Raw genomic sequence first — 12,029 nt, forward strand, 5'->3', positions numbered from 1 at the left:
CACAGCTCTCTGGGGAAGAGAATTCCAAAGATTCACGACCCTCTGAGAGAAGAAATTCCTCCTCATTTCTGTTTTAAAAGGGTGCCCCCTTATTCTGAAATTATGCCCCCTAGTTCTAGATTCCCCCACGAGGGGAAACATCCTCTCTGCATCTACCCTGTCGAGCCCCCTCAGAATCTTATATGTTTCAATAAGATCCCCTCTCATTCTTCTAAACTCCAATGAGTATAGGCCCAACCTGCTCAACCTTTCCTCATAAGACAACCCCTTCATCTCCGGAATCAACCTCGTGAACCTTCTCTGAACTGCCTCCAATGCAAGTATATCCTTCCTTAAGTAAGGAGACCAAAACTGTATGAAGTACTCCATGTGTGGTCTCACCAATACCCTCTACAGTTGTAACAGAACTTCCCTACTTTTATACTCCATTTCCTTTGCAATAAAGGCCAACATTCCATTTGCCTTCCTAATTACTTGCTGTACCTGCATGAATTCCTGCCAATTGTACTCCACTGTTTTCATAGATTCATGGAATGATACAGCACAGTAGGAGACCATTCGGCCCATCGTGCCTGTGGTGGCTCTTTGAAAGAGCTGTCCAATTAGTCCCACCCCCTGCTCTTTACCCGTAGCCCTGTAAATTTTTCCAATTCTAGTATTTATCAAATTCCCTTTTGAAAGTTACTATTGAATCTGCTTCCACCACCCTTTCAGGCAGCGCATTCCAGATCACAACACGCTGTGTCAAAAAAAATCCTCATGTCGCCACTGGCTTGTTTTCCAATCATCTTAAATCAGTGTCCTTCTGCCACTGGAAACCGTTTCTCCTTATTGAGTCTATCAAAACCCTTCATGATTTCAACCACCTCTATGTTTGGCTAAATAATTCCACATTCTGTTTGATTTGTGTCCACTAAAACTGCTTGGTCTCTCTCAACTTCATCCTTAAGCTATTTCAAAACCCTTTGTGGAGCTCTTGTGTTGCCCTAGTTTCTTCCTAAAAACTCTCGCCTCTGAGTCAGAGGGTTGTGGTTTCAAGTTCCACTCCAGAGACTTAAAGCACAAAATCGAGGCTGACACTGCAGTGCCAGTACTGAGGGAGTGCTGCACTGCCGGAGGTGCCGTCTTTCGGATGAGACGTTAAACCGAGGCCCCCTCTGCTCTCTCAGGTGGATCCCATGGCACTATTTGGAAGAGGAGCAGGGGGAGTTCTCCCCGGTGTCCTGGGGCCAATATTTATCCCTCAACCAACTTCACTAAAACAGATTATCTGGTCATTATCACAATGCTGCTTGTGGGAGCTTGCTGTGCGCAAATTGGCTGCCGCGTTTCCTACATTACGACAGTGACTACACTTCAAAAAGTACTTCATTGGCTGTAAAGCGCTTTGGGACGTCCTGAGGTCGTGAAAGGCGCTACATAAATGCAGCACTTTCTTTCTTTTACACTTGCCTGTATTAAATTTCATCTGTCATTGTTCCACCCACTTAAATATTTTGTCCAACACATTTTGTAGTTTCCTAGCTGCCTCCTCCGATTCAACTTGTGGGAGGGGTTGCAAACCATCTCTTTCTTCGATGTCTCCTCTTTTTACCACCGCCTACAAAGGGCGATGTTGAAAACCATGGTGATGTCTTTGATTGGCGGACTCTCCTCTCAGCCAGATGAACACGTCAGAAGGCTATAGAGGCAATACCAATTTAACAATGGCATCAGATGTACAAGAGTCACTGCAGCAACTCGCCAAGGCTTCTCCGACAGCACCTCCCAAACCCGCGACCTCTACCACCTAGAAGGACAAGGGCAGTAGGCGCGTGGGAACACCGCCACCTCCAAGTTCCCCCCCAAGTCACACACCATCCTGACTTGGAAATATATCGGCCGTTCCTTCATCGTCACTGGGTCAAATTCCTGGAACTCCCTCCCTAACAGCACTGTGGGAGTACCTTCACCACACGGACTGCAGCGGTTCAAGAAGGCGGCTCACCACCACCTTCTCGAGGGCAATTAGGGATGGGCAATAAATGGTGGCCTTGCCAGCGACGTCCACATCCCAGGAACAAAAAAAAAGATGGGGTGCCCAGCTGCATCTAACACTGGTGGCCATGACATGCGTTCATGCCCCTTAAAATTTCCAATTGGTGAATGATGCAATATTTGATTTCAACTGGTTTGTTGGGAGAAAGGTATAAATCTGAGGCATTGTAGTCAAGTAGAGGCCTTTTATGAACAAATTTTTACAATGTGCAAAATATAAATTTCCAATTACATTTCAGAATGGTTTTAAAATACTGAAAACCTTTGTGTCTACAAATGATGAAAGTTGTCTAAAAATATATATTTAACTGACATCATGACTATAATTAAACATATTCCGTGAACGGCAAGCTTGCAAGAACGAACGTCATCACTGCAATGTCTGAAATAAACCATCAAAAGAGCTCGGATCCACCTGCTGTGTTGCATTGCTGTACGTCATTTCTAAAAGTCTGGCGTGGCTCATGAAAAAGAAAAAAAAAACAAAAGTCATGCAAAACAGCCCTCTGGTTTTTATACCGGCAGAGTGACCGCAATCTCAATGAACCTGTCCAAGCTCTTGGACCAGGGCAGTGCACCAATAACCTGGCTATCGAGGCAACAGCACGCACGGCTTTCGAGTTTTGCCGGGGCCATGTCTGGCCTGCCATCTGATAGAAGGATAGGTGGACAAGTGCAGGAGGTCCTAACCGTCGAGCAACTCGGAACGGCCGGAGGCTTCCCTGAAGTCAAAATGGAGTCAGGGTCTGAGGATAGGGGGCTGGTTACTAACTACCAGCAAAGAAAAGCTGCTACAGTCACTGCTCCTCCTCCTGTGCCAGGCTCATTTACTTAATAAGCCTCATGCAATTGTTTCTTAGCATAGTTTTCAGCCAAACATGGAGATACAGACTGTGCGGTCTAGGGTAGACGCACGTTATTAATTGTAGTATGGGGAGATTGCAATGGTGGCATCCCTTTTACATCCTTGTGAAAGACCGAATGCTTATTAACTGGCTCAGTATTTGTGAATCCGTTTGTATTTGTAGGACAGGATCCAGGAATGAAGCAATAGTCTCCGATTTGCTGCAGCAGGATTGGCTTAGCTCCTTGCTGGTACAGGATTACATTTATGGCTTCATTCTGCAGAATATTTGGAAGTGGTAGCTCCTGCTTTTTAATTGTAGGTTTCTGGGTGTCAGCTTGAAGCTTAGAAAGGTAAGGTAATTCTGGGGCAGAATCAATGGCCTTCGTCCGAATCAAAGCCTCAGAGCCTATGTTCTGCTGATGACCAGCTGAAAGGCTCTGGTCTACGTGCTTGCCCGATTGAGGCAGTTCGGGAGGAATGCTCGAATGGGCCACTTGTTCCCCAGGTGCAGTTAACACGTAGCTGCTGCCACCTGGTCGCCAGGGCGCAACTGTGGGATTTTCCCGTGAGAGGTCACGGCAGCTTTGTGAGTCTTGCGCATTTTTATCCCTCGCCATTGGAATATTGCACCCGGGCAATGGGTCTCCCTCACAGTTCGAAACTGTTGATTGCTGGCTTGCAAACATGTCTGAACCGGGAACTGGTTGGCTCGAACCGGAGATATCTGCGTCTTTTGTGTGAACATAGCCTGTGATGACCTCTGGTGAAGAGGTTGGGAAGGAATTAGTCAGCGGGGGGCACAGGACATAACTGGAAGTGGATTTGGATGGCTGGTCCAACACTGGTTGGCTTAAACAAGCTCTTGCAGCATCATCAGTGCGAGCATGATAACCAGTTGGACTTGGTGTCAATGGGGAACTGAACGTAGGCTGTGGAGGATTCAGAACATAAACAGAAGTAGGCAAAGGCGGTTTTTGTTCACCATTTGTCGGATCCAATGCTTGTAGACCTTCAGATGAGTTCTGTGGGAGCTTCACATATCCGGGAGCTCCTTGGCTGTGTTCAACATAACTGGCATTTTTGTCGAATCCCTTCTTTAATTCTGAAAGGGAGTTTGGCACAGAAGAGAAATCTTGATAATTGAACAAATATGGACCATCGTAATCGGATGGATCACTCAATGGTGTTAGATGGTTAGGAAATTCTTCTCCAGGAGGTGATACTGTTTCTGTTGCTGTTGCTGTTCCAATCTCTTGATAAAGCTGCTCTTGACCAACACTACCTCTCGTCATCGGAGGGGATGAAATGTTTGGTTTCTCCCCTGTCTGGGTGAATTCTGCTTTTTCCCTGTTGTAGGAATAAGGTAGTCTGTTACAAGACATCCTAGTCATAGAATATCTCTGCCATCAAGTTCCACTTATTTCTGAGACTTAAATACAGTCACAGTACACACAAGGGTCAATTTTACAAATACACACTCTCCATCATTTTCTGTCCATTAATTTTACCGCATGGACAATAGCGGGAAGCTCATCCACACCGATTCTGGCCTCTTGTGCATCCTGATTGGCTTCTGTCCACCATTGACGGTCGTTCCTTCAGCTGCCTAGACCCTAAGCTCTGGAATTTCCTGCCTAAACCTCTTCGCCTCTCCACCTCTCTCTCCCCCTTTAAGACGCTCCTTAAAACCCACCTCTTTGACCAAGCTTTTGGTCACCTGTCCTAATATCTCCTTATGTGGCTCGGCGTCAAATTCTGTTTGATAATCGCTCCTGTGAAACACCTCGGGGCATTCTACTATGTTAAAGGTGCTATATAAATGCAAACTGTTGTTGTTGTTGGCTGAGATCTGCCTTGGGAGGGTTGCCTTTGTAAAATGTACCTTTACGAGAGATGAGGGTGTGGTTGCAAGGTGATATTCTAAGCTTGAGGCTCAGAAGGCAGTTGCGCTTGCTCAAGCTTAGCTCTTGGTTTGCTTTTTGTTAATTTCTACATCTGTGGGTGAATTGTGAGGGACATCAGTGAGAGGGCAAACCCCTAGGATCAGACATAGCGCAGCTTTATTAGCCGAGTAAAGCTCACGCCACACTGCTCTTGCAACGTGCAGTGACCCCAGGCTCAAAAAGAGTAACCACTTCCGCACCCTCCAGTGTTTTCTGTTTCCCTTGCCTGTTGGTTTTGGGGCTTCCATGAGTAAGGTTACCTAGTACCAATCTATAACTGAATAATGGCCACTTCTGAGCTGTGTGCTGAGATGGTGACTACACAAACCCATTGCACTGAGAATCCTGTAAAGCGGCAGATCGTCCGAGAACTTCACCCCATTAATCTACATAGATACATAGAAGATAGGAGCAGGAATAGGCCATTCGGCCCTTGGAGCCTGCTCCGCCATTCAATGAGATCATGGCTGATCATCCAAATTCAGTACCCGGTCCCTGCCTTCTCCCCATATCCCTTGATCCCTTTAGCCTTAAGAAATATATCCAACTCTTTCTTGAATATATTTAATGAACTGGCCTCCACCGCCCTCTGTGGCAGAGAATTCCACAGGTTCACCACTCTCTGGGTGAAGAAATTCCTCCTCATTTCAGTCCTAAATGGCTTACCCCTTATCCTTAGACTATGACCCCTGGTTCTGGACTCCCCGGCCATCAGAAACATCCTTCCTGTATCTAGTCTGTCCAGGCCTGACAGAATTTTATAGGTTTCGATGAGATCCCCTCTCAATCTTCTAAACTCCAGTGAGTATAAGCCCAATCGACACAATCTCTCCTCATACGTCATTCCTGCCATCCCAGGTATCAGCCTGGTGAATCTTCGCTGCACTCCTTCCATGGCAAGAACGTTCTTCCTCAGGTAAGGCAACCCAAACTGCACACAATACTCAAGATGTGGTCTCACCAAGGCCCTGTACAACTGCAGCAAGACATCCTTGTTCTTGTACTCGAACCCTCTTGCTACGAAGGCCAACATACCATTTGCCTTCTTAACCGCCTGCTGCACCTGCATGCTTACCTCGAGCGACTGGTGTACAAGAACACCCAGGTCTCTTTGCACTTCCCCTTCTCCTAATCTATTACCATTCAAATAATAATCTGCCTTCCTGTTTTTGCCACCAAAGTGGATAACCTCACATTTATCCACATTATAGTGCATTTGCCATGTTTCTGCCCAATCACCCAACCTGTCCAAATCGTGCTGGAGTTTCACGACATCCTCCTCACAGCATACCCTCCCCCCCAGCTTTGTGTCGTCTGCAAATTTGGAGATATTACATCCAATTCCCTCGTCCAGATCATTAATATATATTGTGAACAGCTGGGGTCCTAGGACTGATCCTTGCAGTACCCCACTAGTCACTGCCTGCCACTCGGAAAACGACCCGTTTATTCCAATTCTTTGCTTTCTGTCCACCAACCAGTTCTCTATCCAAGTCAATACCTTGCCCCCAATCCCATGTGCCTTAATTTTGCACGCTAATCTCTTATGCGGGACCTTATCGAAAGCCTTCTGAAAGTCCAAATACACCACATCCACTGGTTCTCCCTTATCTATTTTACCAGTTACATCCTCAAAAAATTCCAGTAGATTAGTCAAGCATGATTTACCTTTTGTAAATCCATGTTGACTTTGTCCGATCCAGTCACTGCTTTCCAAGTGCTCTGCTATTACATCTTTTATAATGGACTCTAGCATTTTCCCCACTACCGATGTCAAGCTTACCGGTCTATAATTCCCTGGCTTGTCTCTACCACCTTTTTTGAATAGTGGGGTAACATTAGCTACCCGCCAATGCATGGGTACCGTTCCAGAGTCTATCGAGTTCTGGAAGATGACCAGCAATGCATCTACTATTTCTAGGGCCACTTCCTTAAGTACCCTGGGATGTAGATTATCAGGCCCTGGGGGTTTATCGGCCTTCAGTCCCATCAATTTTCCTAACACCATTTCCCTACAAGTACTGATTTCTTTCAGTTCCATCCTTTCATCAGACCCTATGATCCCCGGCATCTCTGGGAGGTTATTTGTGTCCTCCTTTGTGAAGACAGAACCAAAATATGTATTTAGTTGGTCTGCCATTTCTTTGTTCCCCATTATAAATTCCCCCGATTCTGACTGCAAGGGACCTACGCTTGACTTCACCAATCTTTTTCTCTTCACGTATCTATAAAAGCTTTTACAGTCAGTTTTTATGTTCTCTGCAAGCTTACTCTCATATTCTATTTTCCCTTTCTTAATTAATCCTTTTGTCCTCCTTTGTTGAATCCTAAACTGCTCCCAATCCTCAGGATTATTGCTTTTTCTGGCCAATTTATATGTCCTCTCCTTGGACCTTATGCTATCCCTAATTTCCCTTGTTAGCCACGGTTGGGTCACCTTTTTTGTTTTATTTTTATGCCAAACTGGGATGAACAAATTCTGTAGTTCATCCATTCGGTCTTTGAATGTTTGCCATTGCCTATCCATCGTCAACCCTTTGAGTGCCATTCCCCAATCAATCCTACCCAACTCATTCCTCAGACCATCATAGTTTCCTTTATTTAAATTGAGGACCCTAGTCTCCGAGTCAACTACTTCATTCTCCATCTTAATGAAGAATTCGATCATATTATGATCGCTCCGACCCAAGGGGCCTCTTACAACAAGATTGCTAATTAATCCTTTCTCGTTACATAATACCCAGTCTAAGATGGCCTGATCTCTGGTTGGTTCCTTGACATATTGGTCCAGGAAACCATCCCGTAAACACTCCAGGAATTCCTCCTCTACAGTATTGTTACTCATTTGGTTGGCCCAATCTATATGTAGATTAAAGTCACCCATGATGACTGCTGTGCCCTTATTGCATGCTTCTTTAATTTCTCTTTTAATGCCATCCCCAACCTCCGCCTTACTGTTTGGAGGTCTATAAACCACTCCCACTAACTTTTTTTTCCCCTTAGTATTTCTCAATTCTACCCATACAGATTCCACCTCATCAGAGCTAATATCCTTCATTACAATTGTGTTAATCCCTTCTTTAACCAGTAATGCTACCCCACCTCCCTTTCCTTTTTGCCTATCTTTCCTGAATATCGAATACCCCTGGATGTTGAGTTCCCAGTCCTGGCCTTCCTTGAGCCACGTTTCCGTAATCCCAACCAAATCGTATTTGTTTACTTCTATTTGCGCAGCCAATTCATCCACCTTATTACAAATGCTCCTCGCATTAAGACACAAAGCCTTCAGGCTTGTTTTTTTAACGCTCTTAGACCTATTAGAATTATTATTTACTGTGGCCATGTTTGATTTAAACCATTGATTTCTCTGACTGCCACTTTTGTTTCTCTCCTTCCTATCTTTGCTTTTATCCTTGTTTCCCTTTCCTCTGTCTCCCTGCTCAGGTTCCCAACCCCCTGCCATTTTAGTTGAAACCCTCCCCCACAGCACTAGCAAACACTCCCCCTAGGACATTGGTTCCAGCCCTGCCCAGGTGCAAACCGTCCGGTTTGAACTGGTCCCACCTCCCCCAGAACCGGTTCCAATGTCCCAGGAACTTGAATCCCTCCCCCTGGCACCATTCCTCTAGCCACATATTCATCTGAAGTATCCTTCTATTTCTACTCTGACTAGCACGTGGCACTGGTAGCAATCCTGAGATTACTACCTTTGAGGTCCTGTTTTTTAATTTATCTCCTAACTCCCTATACTCTGCTTTTAGGACCTCATCCCGCTTTTTACCTATATCGTTGGTGCCTATATGCACCACGACAACTGGCTCTTCACCCTCCCCTTCCAAGATGTTCTGGAGTCGCTCGGAGACATCCTTGACCCTTGCACCAGGGAGGCAACACACCATCCTGGAGTCTCGTTTGCGGCCGCAGAAATGCCTATCTATTCCCCTTACAATTGAATCCCCTATTACTATAGCTCTACCCCTCTTTTTCCTCCCATTCTGTGCAGCAGAGCCACCCCTGGTGCCAGGAAGTTGGCTGCTGCTGCCTTCCTCTGATAAGCCATCCCCCCCAACAGTACTCAAAGTGGTGTATCTGTTGGAGAGGGGGATGGCCACAGGGGACCCCTGCACTACCTGCCTGCACCTAGTACTCTGCCTGTTGGTCACCCGTTCCCTTTCTTCCTGTCCAACCTGCAATATAAATGCTAATCCCAGGGGTGAAAGGACAGAGTTCTGTGGAGTGCAGATAACAAACAACACTTACTTGCATTTATATAGCGCCTCTAACGTAATGAAGCACAATCAGAAACAAATTGACACCGAGCCACGTAAGGAGATATTAAGACAGGTGACAAGAGGTGGGTTTTAAGGAGCGTCTTAAAGCCGGAGAGAGAGGTAGAGAGGCGGAGAGGTTTAGGGAGGGAACTGCAGAATTTAGGAGACAGCTGAAGGCACGGCCGTCAATGGAGGGGCAATAGGAACATAAGAAATAGGTGCAGGAGTCGGCCATACAGCCCCTCGAGCCTGCTCCGCCATTCAATAAGATCACGGCTGATCTTCGACCTCAACTCCATTTTCTCACCCGATCCCCATACCCTTAATTCCCTTAGAGTCCAAAAATCTATCGATCTCAGCCTTGGATATACTCAATGACTGAGCATCCACAGTCGCCTAGGGTTGAGAATCCCAAAGATTCACAACCCTCTGAGTGAAGAAATTCCTCCTCATCTCAGTCCTAAATCTCCGATGCCTTATTCTGAGGTGACGACCCCTAGCTCTAGACTCTCCAGCCAGGGGAAACATCCTCTCAGCATCTACCCTGTCAAGCCATCTCAGGATCTTACATGTTTCCATGAGATCACCTCTCATTCTTCTAAATTCCAAAGAGTATATACCATTCTACTCAATCCCTCCTCATAGGATGAAAATCGGGGATGCACACAAAGCAAGTGTTGGAGGGACGCAGAGTTCTCGGAGGGTTGTAGGGCAGGAGGAGGTTACAGAGAAAGGGAGGGGGCGAGGTGACCAAGTGGGGCTGGGCATTCATTTTCAGTGTGCTGCAACACGATGTGTGTAGTGGAACATGTCATAGGTCCATGGACAGCATGATGTCCCCAATTCTTGTTGGGAATGGCAGCTTGCGGGGAGAAGAATCATTGAGAGGGGCAAGTCAAAATTGATCTCTCTCATGCACTTTCTAGTGAAGTGATTAGCACGAAACATTGGCAGGCAGCTGGAGTAAATGAAAGAACTTACTTTGGAATGACCTGAGGAAGTGCATCAGATGGCTCATTGGTCACAACTTGGCAGATTTGGCCTTCTTCCAAAGTTACGGGTTCCACAAGTGCCGAATGAACCAGCAGCCCTCTCTAAAAGGAGAAAGGATCACATACATGTCAACAAGTCATACATGTCAGACAGAATTGAAATGGTACTGCCAACATGTCATACAGCGCACGCAGTGTCTGCCACCATGATGTAGCACGGGTGCTATAGCGTGATGACTGGCATGATGTTCAGGAATGACTGTGCAATGAGATCTCTTGAATCCTAGTGGCCTTTCCTACTTTGCCATTGATAAACAAGTTAACTGATCTCAGAGGGCACCATTTGGAACAATACAATCGGCCTCAGTGACCTCGTTGATATGGGCCATTATCAAATCATAGACTCATAGAATGGTTACAGCACAGTGCTCGTGCCAGCTCTCTGCAGGAGCACTTCAGCCAGTCCCACTCCCTCGCCCTTTCCCCGTAGCCCTGCAAATTTATTTTCTTTCAGGTACTTATCCAATTCCCTTTTGAAAGCCACGATTGAATCTGCCTCCACCACCCTTTCAGGCAGTGCATTCCAGATCCTAACCACTCGCTGTGTAAAAAAGTTTTTCCTCATGTCGGCTTTGGTTCTTCTGCAAATCACCTTAAATCTGTGTCCTCTGGTTCTCGACCCTTCCGCCAATGGGAACAGTTTAACTCTATCTACCACGTCGAGACCCCTCATGATTTTGAACACCTCTATCAAATCTCTGCTCAACCATCTCTGCTCCAAGGAGAACAACCCCAGCTTTTCCAGTCTATCCACATAACTGAAGTCCCTCACCCTTGGAATCATTCTTGTAAATCTTTTCTGCACCCTCTCTGAGGCCTTTACATCCTTCCTAAAGTGCGGTGCCCAGAATTGGACACAATATTCCAGTTGAGGCCGAACCAGTGTTTTATAAAGGTTCATCATAAACTTCCTTGTTTTTGTACTCTCTGCCTCTATTTATGAAGCCCAGGATCCCGTATGCTTTTTTAACCGCTTTCTCAACCTGCCCTGCCACCTTCAATGATTTGTGCACACATACACCCAGGTCTCTCTGTTCATGCACCCTCTTTGGAATTGCACCCTTTATATTGCCTCTCTTCATTCTTCCTACCAAAATTCATCGCTTCGTGCTTTTCTGTGTTAAATTTCATTTGTCCGCCCATTCCACCAGCCTGTCTATGTCCTCTTGAAGTCTTTCACTCTCCTCCTCACTGTTCACTATACTACGGACGATATAAGACCTGAAGGTGTATTGGATAAATGACGTAGGACCTGAAAGTATGTTAGATTCATAGAGCAGGTCATACGGTATCACCAGGTTATATTTTACGTGGATTTTTGCTACCCTAATATATGAATGTACAGGTGCCCACAACCCGTGCTTTTGCATTACACAACTAGTAGAGGTCGCTCTAGAGCAATGAAAAACAAATACCTGGCTCACTTTGTGGAAAAGTTTGCTCTTTGCTGGGTCAGGAATACTGTCCAACCAAGATCTCTTCTTCCTGTAATACGTAGAACAAACAAAAAACCAAAAATTATTGAAACAAGAAGACTCGAGGTGTTTGAGTTCTAGTAATACATAGAATTCCATAGAATTCACAGCACAGAAACAGGCCATTCGGCCCAACTGGTCCGTGCCGGTGTTTATGCTCCACACCAGCCGCCTCCCACCCCCTCTTCATCTCACCCAATCAGCATATCCTTCTATTCCTTTCTCCCTCATGTGCTTGTCCAGCTTCCCCTTAAATGCATCTATGCTATTCGCCTCAGCTAAGCAGCCCACTTGATAGGCACCCCATCCACCACCTTAAACATTCACTCCCTCCACCACCGACGCACCGTGGCTGCAGTGTGTACCATCTACAAGATGCACTGCAGCAACTCGCCAAGGCTCCT

At 46.0% G+C, this 12,029-nt stretch overlaps 1 protein-coding gene across 3 annotated transcripts in view; it reads right to left on the bottom strand.

Moving 5' to 3' along the window:
* Positions 1-2,208: 2,208 nt before the first annotated feature.
* The window catches only part of LOC147099460 (cytokine receptor common subunit beta-like), a 64,586-nt gene continuing 54,765 nt past the window's right edge, over positions 2,209-12,029 (bottom strand). For 2 of the 3 annotated variants that reach the window (XM_085969634.1, XM_085969633.1), the window contains exons 12-14: positions 11,566-11,635; positions 10,080-10,192; positions 2,209-4,231 (exon numbers count right to left, since the gene is read on the bottom strand). In XM_085969634.1, coding sequence (XP_085825760.1) covers positions 2,938-4,231; positions 10,080-10,192; positions 11,566-11,635 — 1,477 coding nt within the window. In that variant the 3' untranslated portion in view covers positions 2,209-2,937. The remainder of the gene's footprint in view (positions 4,232-10,079; positions 10,193-11,565; positions 11,636-12,029) is intronic. The other variant, XM_085969635.1, reaches the window with a different exon arrangement.

The sequence above is a fragment of the Somniosus microcephalus genome, chromosome 28 (genome assembly GCF_052327205.1).
Source record: "Somniosus microcephalus isolate GS21.2 chromosome 28, FLI_Smic_1.0, whole genome shotgun sequence".
Lineage (NCBI taxonomy): Eukaryota > Metazoa > Chordata > Chondrichthyes > Squaliformes > Somniosidae > Somniosus > Somniosus microcephalus.